Raw genomic sequence first — 16,301 nt, 5'->3', positions numbered from 1 at the left:
GCTAAGGAAGTGGTCAAAACCCCTTTAAAACCAGCCTTTTGACCAGCAAAGACTGGGCTGGATGACCAACTAAAATCAGTAAACCAGTTTAGGCTGGTTTTAGCCTTATTTAGCCATTTTAGCCTCGCACAGTAAATTTGTTCAAAGTTAGTTAATACACACTGAAAACTAACATTGCCGTGCCATTTTCAACACGAAAACTGGTAAAAACTTTAGAAACTCTTAATATAAATTCCAACAATTCCAATTTATATACATTTTTCCCCATTGTATTGTCACAGGTAGGACAAGTACATTTATTCCTCAAACACAATAGATCCATTATTGAAACTCAGTGGAAGTTTGATCATGGCACATTTGGTAACACAAACATTACAAATGGTTTGTGAAAAGCACACATTGTCTGACACTTTCATGTAAGCTGAATATCGCTGTGGATAGATCGCTAAACTCGTATGTTTTCTTATTATCATCAGCGCTTGTTCTGCCATCAGTGAGGGTGAACAGGGTTGCCAGATTGCACAAATTAAAACACCAGCATTGTTTTAAAACTTCTTTTAAGTGTATCCTTAAAGGAGAAAACGATGTTGGGGATTGAAGCTCTTCACATCTGGCAACCACAAGCATGAACGCTAGTGAAGACTTGTTAGCAATGCAAGACAATGCAAATGCCAAATTAAAAACATGTTTCAGGATACATAAAGAGCTGGCCAATATCGTGACTATTATTTTTAATCAATTGAGGAAGGTGAATATCATTATCGAGATTAAAATACGATTAATTGTGCATCCCTAAATTGTTCTGTTTTACGCAAGTAATTTTGCACTTGAGTAATAAAGGATTAATTGCTGTATGCAAATGAGACAGTTCATTTTCTTTTTATTGTCTTAACAATAAGAATAACGTCCCTGCAATATTTTGGGAATATTATTTTATGGTTGTAAAATATAAAACATAAAAAATAACCTACCTGAAATGTTTTTATTTGGTTCTCAAAAAAAAAAAAGAAAAGTGAAAATTTAAATAAATAACCAAACAGAAACCAAATACTTAAGATAGCAGAATGTACTGTGTTTGCTAGGTTAGTCTCCTTGAACTGAGAACAAGCTTGAATACTTGTTTTGCTTCTCCATTTCATTTCATTGTGAACGGCTGTTGTCATTTCATGACCAGTCAGGGCTCAACGCTAAGGATTTTTCCTGCTGGCCCGGTCAGGCCAGTGGTTAAAATGTTTACTTGCCCTACCAAAAAAATAAAATAAATAATAATAATAATAATAAAAGGGTTTTTGACCCGTTATCTTATATTCTTATATTAGATACCACTTAAATTTTACAATTCTTAGTTCCATGTGAACAAATGAACAGTCAGTAAATAAGAACAAATAGCAAGCAATAGCACATAATGAATAAATAAATAAAAGATACAAATTAAATTATGCCGGTATTCGGTAATGGGAAATAACACGATAATGAACGAAAAAACGAACAATGCATCAAAGCCAAACTTGTTGCTAATCTTTGACATGCCCAAGACTATAAGGTAAAAAAATATCCAGTCCACAATCACTTTTTATAATGAAAATGTCTTATTTTTTTTTATTTTTATTTTTTTTTTCAAATCAGTGACATTTATGAACTTGGTAATTAAAGAGTTAAAATCTAGGAATTTTTTAAAACATTTGGCAGTTTTGATCAAGACTGAAGTTGATTTGATAGATCTATGCAAAAAAATATTTATTTGATTTTTACAGCAGTTTAATTTAGTGGATGTTTTCATCCACGAACGTAAAGGTTAGTGAATTTGCCCACAATGTATTACGTTTTTAAAAATTTTCAAAGCATTTTCCCAAAATGTGTCAAAATAAGAACTGTCACCAAAAATCTTTCCATTAGCTGAAACCCAGAGAAAGTTGTGGCCAAAATAAGACTTCATTAATATGCCCTAGATATTTGAAAATGTCTTGATTCTTTATTGTTCAGTCAAACTTTACATTATTTTTTTTAGTTACCATTTATTAATTCATTAGTTATCATAAACTGGCAATGAAAAATTCTTGTAAAGTTTCCATTCAAAATTAATGTAATCATAGTTTCCAGTGGTATATAAAGTACCTGAAAGCCATACAAAAGTAAAAATGACTTTGGTAGAAGATGAAGTCACCATTTGAGTAAAAGTTTTAAGTACAATAAATAATCACATACTTTTAAGTATGAAAATTATTCTTATTCTTAATCTTAAACATACTGAAGTATTCAAATTAAAAGTACAAGTAAATGCAAAGTGGAAAAGAAGCAAATATTAAAAAAAAAATTATAGCTTGAGTAGCAAGATTGTGTTCAGTTTTAACCCTTTCTTCCATTATGTATTTTTTGGGTAATAATATACCCAATAATATATATATTAAGGATAAATGCATTTACACAGTTTAATGTATCTCAGAGGGATAATAACTGCAGGATATAACTGCAGGAACATAAGCATAAATAGGCCTAATGTTTTGTTTTCAACAAAAAAAATGAATGCTGATATTTGAAAAAAAAAAATCAATGTGAATTTAAAACTGCCAATAGGTGGCAGCAAATGATTGTTAATGAGTGAGTCATTGAGGTTCAACTGATTCATTCATACGGCTAATTCATTCAGGATTAAAATATTTGACTGTTAAATTGTTTCTCCACCCTAAAATGACAATTTTGTCATTAATCACTTACCCCCATGTCGTTCCAAACCTGTAAAAGCTTTGTCTTTTATTCTTTATTTGTCATTGTTATAAATAACATTAGAAGATTCCTCAATATAAATGTGGTAGTCCATAAAGTGCAAACTTTTATATTGCCAGTTCACAGGGCATAACGATTATTGTTTTTAAGAATACTCGTTCAACAGTCTCACTGCACTACGATAAAAACTGTGGGCCAATCTGGTGGTTCTTGCTTTGAAGGCCAGGTATCGTCTCCCTGAGGGCAGCAGGTCAAACATGTGGTGCGCTGGGTGCGATAGATCTCGCAGGATGTTATGCACTTTCCGCAGGCAGCGGGTGGTGTGGACAGTGTTAATCTCTGGGAGGTTAGTTTGTGATATTTCCCGCTGTCCTCACCACCCTCTGGAGTGCCTGCTGTTTGGCATTAGTGTAGCTGGAAAACCACGCCAACAATCCATAGGTCAGCACGCTCTCAATAGCACAAGTGGTAGAAATTTAACAGGAGCTGCTTAGGGAGTTAAGCTCTCCTCAGCTTTCTCAGGTAGAAATGGCATTGCTGTGCCTTTCCCACAGCTGAGGTGCAGTGTGATTAAGTTGTCCTTTTTTCCTAAAATCCACAATGACTTCCTTGGTCTTCTTGGTGTTAAGGACTAGGTTATGCTCCTTACACCATGTTGCCAGATGTTCAACTTCCTGTCTGTATACAGTCTCATCATTATTGGTGATAAGTCCTAGCACTGTAGTATCATTCGCAAATTTAACAATGAGATTAGATGACAAGGAGGCTAGACAGTCATGAGTAAAAAGCGTGCAGTTTGTCTTCTGAACACAATTTAAGATATTTTGGATGAAAACCGGCTTTTGACGGTCTCATTCACTGCAATGTAAAATACACTGTCAAAGTCCAGAAAAGTATGAAAGACGACAACAAATTTTATGAAGCGGCGAGAATACTTTTTGTATATGAAGAAAACAAAAATAACGACTTTATTCAACAATTCATCTCCTTGGTTTCTCCACATCACCTTTGGAAAATATGAACTGAACGCAGGCAGTTTACACTCTGCATCACCCCGCACCAATAGAATGTTTTTTTTTGTGTGTGTATTTATGCTTTAATTTGAACAAAAACAGCACATCCTTATGGCGCAGCTGACACAGAAGAGTATAAGCTGCCTGTGTTCAGCTCCTATTCTCCAAAATGGGACTAAGGTGATGTGGAGAGAAACAGAGGAGACTAATTGTTGAATGAAGTCATTTTTTGTTTTCTTGTATAAAAAAGTATTTCTTGTCATTTCATAACGTTACAGTTGAACTACTGATGTCAGATGGACTATCCTGACGAAGTCTTTCATACTTTTCTGGACTTTGACCGTGTAATTAGGGCCCGAGCACCGATGGTGTGAGGACCCTCTTGGAATTGCTCCGTTTATTATTATTGGTAGGGTCCAAGCACCAATGGTGGGAGTACCCTATTGTATCTGCTCCGTTTTTTTATTCCGCTTCTCCAAAATGAATCGCATTTTTGAAGGCTTAAACGTGCTCAAAAAGTCATGAAACTTTGCACACGTGCCAAACCTGTTGAAAATTTACGTCTGATATAGGATTCAGAAGAGGGTGTGGCGAAATGGCTCGACAGCGCCACCTATACTAAGAAAATCAACAGCCTTCAAGCTATGTTTCACGTACATGCACGAAATTTGGCACACACGTAACACTTCAATACCTACAAAAAAGACTCTTGATACGAAATCCGAATCCCAACAGGAAGTGGCTTATTTTGAATTTTCCCTGCAAAATTGTTGTTTTTGCCATTTTCAGGGGTTGTACTTTAACGAACCTAACCTAGAGATTTTTTTCAGATCAACAACAAACTTGGTCAGTGTAATCTAAAGCCCTTTGCGATGTTAAATTGTGAAGGACTTGAAGTTTCGTTAAAGCGCGTGTCCATGGCGGCCTGACAAATTTCAATGTTTGCTATGAAAAAGGAAGTTGCTGTAACTCAGACGTACAATGTCCAATCTGCCCCAAACTTCACATGTTGGATAAGACTCTTGACCTGAACAGATCTAAATGCAAATATTCAGTTATAGCCATAGTGCCACCTGCTGCAACAGGAAGTGACCTGTTTTACGTTGTAACAAACTACTCATAGAAATTTAATGACATCAACATTTTATTTTGGTCAATCTAATCTAAAGCTCTTTGTAATGTTAAATTGTGGAGATCTTGAGTTTTTGTTAAAGGGTGTGTCCATGGAGCTGTGACAAAATTTGATGTCTCGCCATGGGAGTAGAAGTTGTAACTTAGACACAAAATGTCTGATCTTCTCAAAACTTTGAAAGAGTCATAGCCTGAAGACATGTAAAGTCCAGTATTCAGTTATAATCATAGCGCCACCTGTTGGCAATAGGACACACCATGCAGGAAGATTGGCAGATATAAATCACGGACATTTCACTTATTTACAACTTCAAATGCATATTTCTCGCCGCTTTTTTACTAAAGCCATTTGCTTGCGGTGAGCCCGAGTACGAGGGCCCGTTCATCGCTGCTTGCAGCTTTAATTTACTTTAGTCTATGGGACAATCACAAGCCTCCTGGTTTTCATCCCAAATATCTTAAATTGTGTCCTACACACAAAGCTTTTACGAGTTTGGAGTGACATGGGGGTAACTGATTAATGAGAAAATGTAAATTTTGGCGTGGAGTATCCCTTTAATGAGTGAATCAAGGAATCATTTTATCAGCCGATTCATTCAAAAATGGATTAATTCAATAAGTAAACACCATGCATTGATCAGAGATGCAAAACAGACTGTGTTGGTCTTATGAAACAATTTTTTTTTAAACAAAATTGAGCAAAAACGAGCAATATTATGTCTAAAATGTATGTCACTTATTGCTTTACTGAACTTGTATAAAATTATTTAAATTTTATCATGTTGATATCTGCAGAAAAACAGTACTCTTTCTGTGATCTGGATTAAGTTAATTATATTAAATTATGTAAATATAAAAAGCATCCAGAAGCACTTTGCCTTCTACAATTTAGAATGCCTGGGATTTCGAGATTGTGCCTGCACTTGTTTGCACATGAGCAAAGGTGCTTTTAGGAGCCTAACTTGCAAGCACCATAACACTGATTCGTCAAACCTGTTTTCCATCAGTGCGTGTTCTTCTGACTTCTATTTTCTAGTAAGTAACGAATATGCTTCAGGGAAATGTATCAGAGTAAAGATATACATTTTAATGGGGAAATGAAGTGGAGTTTAAGTAAAATTTGGCAGAAATATAAAATCTCAAGTAAAGTACAGATACTTCCAAAAAATACTCAAATACTGTAACAAAGTATCATTACTTCGTTACATTTGCCACTGGTAAATTCAGTATTTAATAACAAGTTGTTATAATCAAAAGTTGCAACTTAATGAATTCAAGCTTACATTGAGTTTATTTATTTATTTATTTTTTTTAAAGAAAGATTTAATATTTGTATCAAATGTAGCTATTGTTCATTATTAATGTTAATGCATTAACTAAGGTTAAATAATGGGATCTAAATATAAGATGTTACTTATTGGTCTTTATAATTCTTTTGCACTTTAAACTGTGTAAATTTTTTGTGTTGTACAATTTTATATATATATATATATATATATATATATATATATATATATATATATATATATATATATATATATATATATATATATATATATATATATATATCATTTTTTTTTTTTTTTTTTTGTGTGTATTGCCTTTATTGTTTAAATGTTTAGTTCAAAAGCCTAAACTGGAAAAGAGGAAATTACTAAAAACATTTATCAAAAAATGTAATGTGTGGAAGTTTAAAATTTCTTGAATGTTGATGCTGTGTTCTAGGTGGGAGACCGAGAGGACTCAAACTTGTACATCAGCATGAAGCTAAAAGCAGCTGCTGAGGTAAAACCACATTCGGCACAGTGATTCAGCTACTTTGGTGTGTAGATGTCTGTGCTTAATTATAATACCTAATTCATACACAAAAGGTTCCCAGTCATTTATATTAAAATTTACATTGACACACATTCCTTTTAAACAGAGTATTCAATCCAGAGTGGAAAAACTGAGTTTCTTGTAAACATTATAGCTCCATGCCATTTGTATTTCTTTTGAAATTTTCCTTTTTTTTTTTTTCTTGATTCTTACTCAAAGTACACTGTCCCAACAATAACAAATAATGCCCCCAGACTAAAAAACATGGTAGTTTCCTCTATTTATGTTCTCTTGGCCTTCAAGAAACTTAAAGAAAAAGCACGCTAATATGGAGGGGAGACTATGTCAGATCAGGCCAAAGTCATGCTGACCGAAATCCGTTCTCGATATTGACGGCAGGTTAAGTGCGATTTGATAACTGTTTGGATGATATTTCTACTTCAGTTACCTCAATACAGGAATCCCTTTCTAATTTGTCTGACAGAGTGGCGTCAAATGAGACTCGTTTATCTGAGGCTGAATGCAGAGTCTCTGCAACCGAAGATTGCATGCTCTCTCACGACAACAGAATTGCATTTTTGGACAAAAAATTGGCGTTACTTGGAGCCAAAGAAACAAAAAACTGAGAATCATTGGCCTGCCTGAGAAAGCTGAAGGTCCTGAGTCTGATGCACAATTTCTCACACAGATGCTGCCAAAATGGCTGGACCTTACACCTGACTCGCATTTCGAGATCGAGAGAGCCCATATGTCTCTCAGCCCCCTCCCAGGAGCAAATTTGCCCCACACGAAGTGTTCTGGTCCACTTCCTACAATATGCGGATAAGGAGCCGATTTTACAAGCAGCGCAAAAAAAAGACATCCACGTTTTTAGATCTGAAGTCTCCCTGCAGATTCCCATGACGGTTTTAAATCAAGGTTAAGTAAAATATAATAAATTACAATGCAGTTTTTTTTATAGCTGACTATCAAGTTTATGTACAATGTAGGTCTTTCCTTAGGAAAATGTGACTTTACGTGACATTTTGTGTTGTAGTGGTGTCTTTCTGTGGCGAAAAAAAAACACGTTTAAAATTTGAAAGCTGACCATTTATTTCTGATTAAAAGTAAGCAAGCACAAAACTTATTTTTGGGTGGCAGGCATGCTACAAATAATGAATGGAATTAAAAGACATGAATATTTCCAAGCATTTATACTCTCCAATATATCAAATGGTTCAGTTTCTTTTAATAATCCCAGTTCATATATACCGTATTTTTCGGACTATAAGTCGCACCTAAGTATAAGTCGAATCAGTCCAAAAATACGTCATGACGAGGAAAAAAAACATTTAAGTCGCACTTCGAGAGAGAGTGAGAAAGAGAAATGGAAGTTGCGTGTATTCGCGTCTGTGTGTTTATCTTTTTAGAGTGCGTTTACTTAAAAACAGCGATAGTATCCTCTTGACGCTGGAAAATGTAGCGATTCAGTATTTAAACTGTATTTAATAAAAGTCGTGGGGCAGCGTTGACAAGTTTATCTTCTCCTGGATGTGTGAGCTGCGCGATTTCCGATATATGTGTGTCAGTAAGCAGCTCATTAATACAGAACGATAATTAAAGGCTCTAATGCACACCAGTATATGTGTGTATTGTAAGAGCTAGACGACGAATGATGACGTGTGACCTCATGGTAGTGGTGTCCCAATCCTTAGGCGAATATTTTCTCCCCTACCCCTTGACCCTCTGTTTCAAGGGATAAGGGGAAGGGGTAGGCGGAGGGGTAGGGGAATGGGAAGGGGTATAAAATAGAATTGGGATTGGGCCTAAATATTTAGATAGACTTACCCTAACTAGAACACTAGACACTCACCTGTGTCACTAGAAGTTTTTAGTGTAATTCAATCTATGCCCTCCAGTAAATCTCAAGGTCCTGATGGTTTCCCTTGTGAATTTTGTAAAATATTTGGCCAGAAATCTCCCATTAATATAAAACTAGCTTGCAGGCTAGAAACTGTGATACCACCTTTTATTAAACCCAACTAGACGGGGATTGATAAAATCACTTTTTGGCACGGATAACATTGACTTTTAAATGTAATAAATTTAACACAAACTTGGAAACTTTCTGCATTTATTATTTCATCACAGGGTTTAATGGGCATTTATCAGTAATTTATCTAGTTATAAAATCAGTTTAGATAAATCTATGGCTCTACCTTTTAATATTCCTATATAAATTGACCTGTGTGTGTGTGTGTGTGTGTATATATATATATATATATATATATATATATATATATATATATATATATGTGTATATGTGTGTATATATATATATTAGGGATGTCAACGATTAATCGATGATCGATTAATTGTCGATAAGAGATGCAATCGATTAAGGCTATCGATGGTCGGTTAACCGATTCAATGTTGGGCTGCGTGCGGCTCATGCGCACTCAACACGTGCGAGCGGCTGTGAGTGACGGTGACGATATATAAAAGCATCATCATTCATTCACAATGTACAAATTAAGCTTTTAATGTGATTTAAACTTTAAAGTACATTAAAATAGAAACATGTTCTTCAACATTAAATGCAATAGAAATGTAGTTACTAATCATTTCATCAGATAACTGTTTTATATCGTGCGCTTTGCAGGGCTGCGGGACACAGTGACAGGACAGGTAGTCTATTCATTCCTACAACTTGTTAATTCATTCCTACGAATTATTAATGTGGCAATTGTCCATGTTTCATTAATTTTGTTCCCTAAATAACCCATGATTTAAGTGAAATAAGGGAACAAATTAATAAATCGAACGAATTCTTAATTCATGAAATCTTTAATTTCCCTTCCCATGTTTACCACAGTAAGAGATGCGAAAACAGTTATTAAAAGCGAAAGATAATAAAATAAACCTGGGAAATTAGAGGGTTAGACTATGAAGATTTAGGAAAAGAAACGATGCCTAAATATACTGAATTTGTGGAAATTCGTGACCAACCGGCAAACCAGAACAAAGCCGCGTAAGCTTTTATACCACACTTGTCATAATCAGATCTTATCATTTCTAAATAAATAATTGCTGGATTCAAAACAGCGATTAATAGGCGCTGTGACCGACACATTCCTGGAGCATTCACTGCTGTCACTAAACGGTGACGCCGAGCATCGTTCACAAGTTTCTGCATGGACCTGACTAGGGCACAGGTTCTAAGCCCTGGGACAAAATGGGATGCTTTAAGGAAAATGTATAGCCTACTAAGTAATAGGCCCAACATAAAAATAACAATTTGTTTTCATGTTTTTTTTTTAATTTTTTTTTTTTTTTTAAATAGGCTATGCGAAATATATCCGACTTAAATAATTAAGATTAACGGATTTAAAACAGAAGTGTGGGCGCTCCATAAGTTCACAAAAAAAAAAAAAAAAAAGGATGACAACGCATTCTGTTTGTTTGCTTTATTTTACAAGAGCACAAATCTTCTGTTTTTATTGTGAGTGTGCACAAATGAAAGTAAACACTTTTGCGGAAAATATATATTTTTTTTTAATGTCTCAGCTGTTTCGATCGCCCTGGAGCCTGCTGCACACGTATATTCTAGCGATTCAAACTTACATCGCAGTCTGTTCATTATCAAAATAAAATAGTCAACTAAACATTTAAAAGGTTACACTGGTCAGTTTAAATAGACCGTAGTATACCGGTCCACTCTGCTGTTATGCCAAGGACGTTTTTGCTCATATGAAGAGGATCATCTTTTCCGTCTATATGCGAATGCGTGTTAAGTACAAGCCTCGTTTACATTATAAATAATAGTTTAACATTCAAATACATTGCGAATATGGAAACATTTCGATTTGTGCCGAATGAGACATGAGCAATAACCTCCAAATAAATCTAGCCAAAGCCGCGCTCGCTCATCCTCGTCTGCACGCATGCACTGTCACGATCTAATGCGCTGTATGCCGGATTTTTAAAAATCTGACATTTTCTAGGACAGAATCCAGCAGGATCAAATTAATGTGAGCAGCTGTGTTTTGGTGCAGCAGCGCCGATGTAGTTCACTTAATGTGCAGCGCAGTCACACGCGCTCCACATTTCGGATAATTTTATACAATAATGTCAGTTGAAAACATTGCAATTGTGCTTTAAAATACAACAACGAGCACCACAAAACCATTTAAAGAGGCGCGTTCAGCGTTCTCCGTGTGGGATTGGAAACTGTCAACAAAGTAAAATGACCTCAAAAGTATGGCGCGCTCTCTTCATTTTATCAAATGATCATAATCGCATCTATTCATTTTATAATCCTGCTACTAGCATTTTATTCAGACTAAAACCTCTTTAATTCAAGTGAGAAAGCGTTTTGTGTGTGTGTGTGTGGCTTTTGCACATCCCGTCATACCGCTGACTGCGTGCCTGCAATATACGCATTTTGCAGTATTATGGTTAACGATTAATCGATTAATTGATCGATCATGGAAATAATCGAAATTTGACATCCCTAATAAATATATATATATATATATATATATATATATATATATGTGTGTGTATGTGTGTGTGTGTGTGTGTATATATATATATATATGTGTGTGTGTGTGTGTGTATATATATGTGTGTGTGTATATATATATATATATATATATATATATATATATATATATATATATATATATATATATATATATATGAATACGAAATATGGCGATGATGATAATATAACAATAGTAGTTAAAAAAAGTATACTCATAGTAATGCTAAAGATTATGATAACACTTTGCAATGACTGCGACAGTGATATCAATAATAATTGTAGTAATAATAATGATAATAATAATAACAATAATAATACACACACGTGTGACACACACCCACCACATACCACACCTCTCCTATAGTGTGCATGTTTTTCCCCCCCTCTTCTTTCTTTTCCTTTTCCTTTTTTTCTTTTTTCTTTTTCTTTCCTTTCCCTTCCTTCCCTTTCTTCTTTTTCCCCTATTTTTTCCTTTTTCTTTTCTCCTTTTTCTTTTCTCTTTTTTCCCCCTTTTCTTTCCCTTTATTCTCATTCACTGTACAGTTACTATTTGTATTTACGCCTAAACTAAAGTGGTGCATTAAAAAGGTGAAGTGCATTAAAATCAGTGTGATTTTAATTGTAAAGGCAAGTTTGTTTTATTTTCACTGCCAAAGAATGAAGATCAGAAGAACCAATGGCTAAAATTCATTTTTACCACAATACCAGAGCAGTACAACAAATCCCTTTTGTTGTGTTCACAACATTTCACCGATGACTGCTTTTCTAATCTCGGTGAGTACAAGGCGGGATTTTCAAAGCATTTGGCCATAAAAGAGGGTTCATTACCAACTTTTAGACCAACAAGAATCTCTGAATTTGAGTCCAGAAGTCTGTATCAGGAGCAATCGGATCCATTTGATTGTGGGTGAAGTTATGGTTTTATTTGAATTAGCTATAATTTTGTATATTTTGCAAAGTAATTTTTGGGGAGGATATATTAATTAAATTTGCTAATGTGGTAGGAAGGTGAATCAATCAATCAATCACCTTTATTTATATAGTGCTTTAAACAAAATACATTGCGTCAAAGCACTGAACAACATTAATTTGGAAAACGCTGCAGAAAGATTTGTGAGTGCTCAGATGCTCTAACGTAGATCGAATGCTTATTTTATATTTAAAGCGGCCGCAAAGCAAACAAGCTTGTTGATCTCATGTAGACTAACCACAAGGAGTTATAACCTCATTAAATATTGTTTTGGACGAAATATTAGGATCCTTTACTTAAAATGAACAATCTCAGACACCTTGGTCCACATATCACTTTTAATTTATTTTTTTATGTCCCTGTAGGTAGGCAAACAGGGACACATCATAGATTAATACAAACGCCAAACAGCAATAATCAACCTGTCCCTTATTCTGCTTGAGAACTAATGTGCCAACTCTCAAGCATTCACCGTGAGACACACGCAATTGACTCTTTTGACACGCTTTCACGCCACACATCAATTTTTTCACGCACCGAAAAACCACGAAGCAAAGAGGACACGGAGACCAACAGACTAGACAGAGTAGGTTAGTTATGATACATAGGGCTGTGCAAAAAATCGAATGCGATTTCCATGCACCTCTCATCAGTAAAGACGCTCCTGTAATTAGAAGTATATCTCCAGCATGTGCATTCAGATCAGGGTTGCCAGGTTTTCATAACAAATCCTGCCCAGTTGCTTCTTAAAACTAGTCCAAAACTAGCCCAATCGCGTTTCCGGGAGGTTCCCCGATAAAACTTGCTTCCCGGGCTTAAAATATAAATTTTGGGGAAGGGTTTCCCTGGTAAAATTAGCATTTTAGGGGCTAAATATCACGTTATTGGTATTGGGATTGCTTCAAACCGCGGACATTAAAAACAACCGCAGAATTGGCAACACTGGTTCAGGTGGAGCGGCAGTTACTGCACAGAGCCTTAGTCTACCGACAACTAACACAAAATCGCTTTCAAAATCGACAAAGAATTGCCTGCGATTTTAACATCGATGTTGTGTAGATTGTCAGTGAATTACGGCTCTGTGTAGTAAATGCCAACCAGTGTTGCCAAGTCTGTGGTGGTTGTTTTTCATGTCCGCTGGTCACAGCGACCCCAGTACAAGTAACGTGATATTTAGCCCCTAAAATGCGAATTATACCAAGGCAACCCTGCTAAAAAACCTATATTTTAACCCCGGGAAGCAATGTTTTATCGGGGAACCTTCTGGAAGCGAGATTGGGCTAGTTTTGAGAAGCAACTGGGCAGGATTTGTTGTGAAAACCTGGCAATCCTGATCTGAACACACTTGCTGGATATATACTCCTAATTACAGGAGCGTCTTTACTGATGAGATGTACATGAGTAAAGACATGCACAGCCCTATATAATAAAATGGGTAACGTTAAGTTATAGCTAGCTAATTATCAAACGCAGCTACGGTTAGCCATCGCTAACATTAGCCCGTTTATCGAACAGCCTTCGATACATTTCTATGTTATAACTTCCCGAAAACAAATACACAAACATATAAAACAAACATCTAGCGAAATACTAACAGCATCTAACTTGCAAGTTCGAAGTCGAACCTCATTTCTTTCAGGTCCATCAGTTGTCTCCAGCGATTAAAAGCAGTGCCGATGTTTACTCTGGTATTCTTATCGGATTTGATTTGTGATTCCGAGCGCGGTTGTATCCCTGTAGCGGGTGTTGGTCTCTTGCCAAGGGCTTCAGCTATCCTTCCACTCTCATCTCTGAACTGAAAGTAGTGTGCTGTACTTTCCACATGATTGACATCAGGTTCAAGTACACGCCCACAGGCCCTGCGAGTTATTCGTGTATTGTAGGTTGGCTGGTGGTTATGTTGCCCGCATACCGCCTCCCACGGCCGAAACTAGTATTACAACACCTGTCGGGCCGGGGCTAGTAATGCTAATGCTAATTAAGGTTGATATCTCTGCAGCACTATAACTTGACATTTTTTTATGACATCATCGCCCTTATTTCTTCTCATTCTTTTGATGCGTGTACGTCATGTTATGGATATTTTTACCTCAATTTCTGCATATGGCACCTTTAAGGCAGTTCATCATTGAATTCAGTGATGTCATCTCTGTTCAGTTAAATAGTGTCTGTGCATTTATTTGCAATCAAGTCAATGATATCGCTGTAGATGAAGTGACCCCAACTAAGCAAGCCAGAGGCGACAGCGGCAAGGAACCGAAACTCCATCGGTGACAGAATGGAGAAAAAAACCTTGGGAGAAACCAGGCTCAGTTGGGGGGCCAGTTCTCCTCTGACCAGACGAAACCAGCAGTTCAATTCCAGGCTGCAGCAAAGTCAGATTGTGCAGAAGAATCATCTGTTTCCTGTGGTCTTGTCCTGATGGTCCTCTGAGACAAGGTCTTTACAGGGGATCTGTATCTGGGGATCTAGTTGTCCTGGTCTCCGCTGTCTTTCAGGGATGTAGGGGTCCTTTCTAGGTGCTGATCCACCATCTGGTCTGGATAAGTACTGGATCCGGGTGTCTGCAGTGACCCTCTGATCTGGATATAGACTGGATCTGGTGGCCACGGTGACCTCGGAACAAGAGAGAAACAGACAAATATTGGCGTAGATGCCATTCTTCTAATGATGTAGCAAGTACATAGGGTGTTATGTGAAGTGTTTCCGGTTCCGGTTTACCTAATTAATGCAGCCTAAAAATCCTTTAACGGATTTGGATATTAAAAGCATATTAGTATGTTATGTGTATGCCAGGTTAAAGAGATGGGTCTTTAATCTAGATTTAAACTGCAAGAGTGTGTCTGCCTCCCGAACAATGTTAGGTAGGTTATTCCAGAGTTTAGGCGCCAAATAGGAAAAGGATCTGCCGCCCGCAGTTGATTTTGATATTCTGGGTATTATCAAATTGCCTGAGTTTTGAGACAGTAGCGGACGTAGAGGAGTATAATGTAAAAGGAGCTCATTCAAGTGAGGTGCTAAACCATTCAGGGCTTTATAAGTAATAAGCAATATTTTAAAATCTATTCGATGTTTGATAGGGAGCCAGTGCAGTGTGGACAGGACCGGGCTAATATGGTCATACTTCCTGGTTCTAGTAAGAACTCTTGCTGCTGCATTTTGGACTAGCTGTAGTTTGTTTACGAAGCGTGCAGACCAACCACCCATTATAGCATTACAATAGTCTAATATTGAAGTCATAAATGCATGGATTAGCATTTCTGCATTTGACATTGAGAGCATAGGCCGTAATTTAGATATATTTTTGAGATGGAAAAATGCAGTTTTACAAATGCTAGAAACGTGGCTTTCTAAGGAAAGATTGCGATCAAATAGCAAACCTAGGTTCTGATGACGAAGAATTGACAGAGCAGCCATCAAGTCTTAGTGTTCTAGGTTATTACATGCAGAGTTTTTAGGTACTATAATTAACACCTCTGTTTTTTCAGAATTTAGCAGTAAGAAATCACTCGTCATCCAGTTTTTTATATCGACTATGCATTTCATTCGTTTTTCAAATTGGTGTGTTTCACCGGGCTGCGAGGAAATATAGCGCTGAGTATCATCAGGATAACAGTGAAAGCTAACACCATGTTTCCTGATGATATCTCCCAAGGGTAACATATAAAGCGTGAAGAGTAGCGGCCCTAGTACTGAGCCTTGAGGTACTCCATACTGCACTTGTGATCGATAAGATACATCTTCATTCACTACTACGAACTGATGGCGGTCATATAAGTACGATTTAAACCATGCTAATGAACTTCCATTAATGCCAACAAAGTGTTCAAGTCTATGCAAAAGAATGTTGTGGTCAATTGTGTCAAACGCAGCACTAAGATCCAATAAAACTAATAGAGAGATACACCCACGATCAGATGATAAGAGCAGATCATTTGTAACTCTAAGGAGAGCAGTCTCAGTACTATGATACGGTCTAAATCCTGACTGGAAATCCTCACATATACCATTTTTCTCTAAGAAGGAATATAATTGTGAGGATACCACCTTTTCTAATATCTTGGACAGAAAAGGGAGATTCGAGATTGGTCTATAATTAACAAGTTCTTTGGGGTCAAGT

The 16,301-nt window shown here is 36.3% G+C and overlaps 1 protein-coding gene across 5 annotated transcripts in view; it reads left to right on the top strand.

Moving 5' to 3' along the window:
- Positions 1-16,301, top strand: part of mthfd1b (methylenetetrahydrofolate dehydrogenase (NADP+ dependent) 1b) — a 76,127-nt gene that overhangs the window by 16,066 nt on the left and 43,760 nt on the right. For 3 of the 5 annotated variants that reach the window (XM_026285345.1, XM_026285344.1, XM_026285347.1), the window contains one exon: positions 6,594-6,653. The exons of the other annotated variants lie outside the window; for them this stretch is intronic. In XM_026285345.1, the coding sequence (XP_026141130.1) occupies positions 6,594-6,653 (60 nt within the window). The remainder of the gene's footprint in view (positions 1-6,593; positions 6,654-16,301) is intronic. 5 annotated transcript variants of the gene reach the window in all.

This window comes from Carassius auratus, chromosome 17 (assembly GCF_003368295.1).
Source record: "Carassius auratus strain Wakin chromosome 17, ASM336829v1, whole genome shotgun sequence".
Classification (NCBI taxonomy): Eukaryota; Metazoa; Chordata; class Actinopteri; order Cypriniformes; family Cyprinidae; genus Carassius; species Carassius auratus.
The sequence above is the reverse complement of the archived record's forward strand: the minus strand, read 5'-3'. Positions and strand labels throughout refer to the sequence as shown.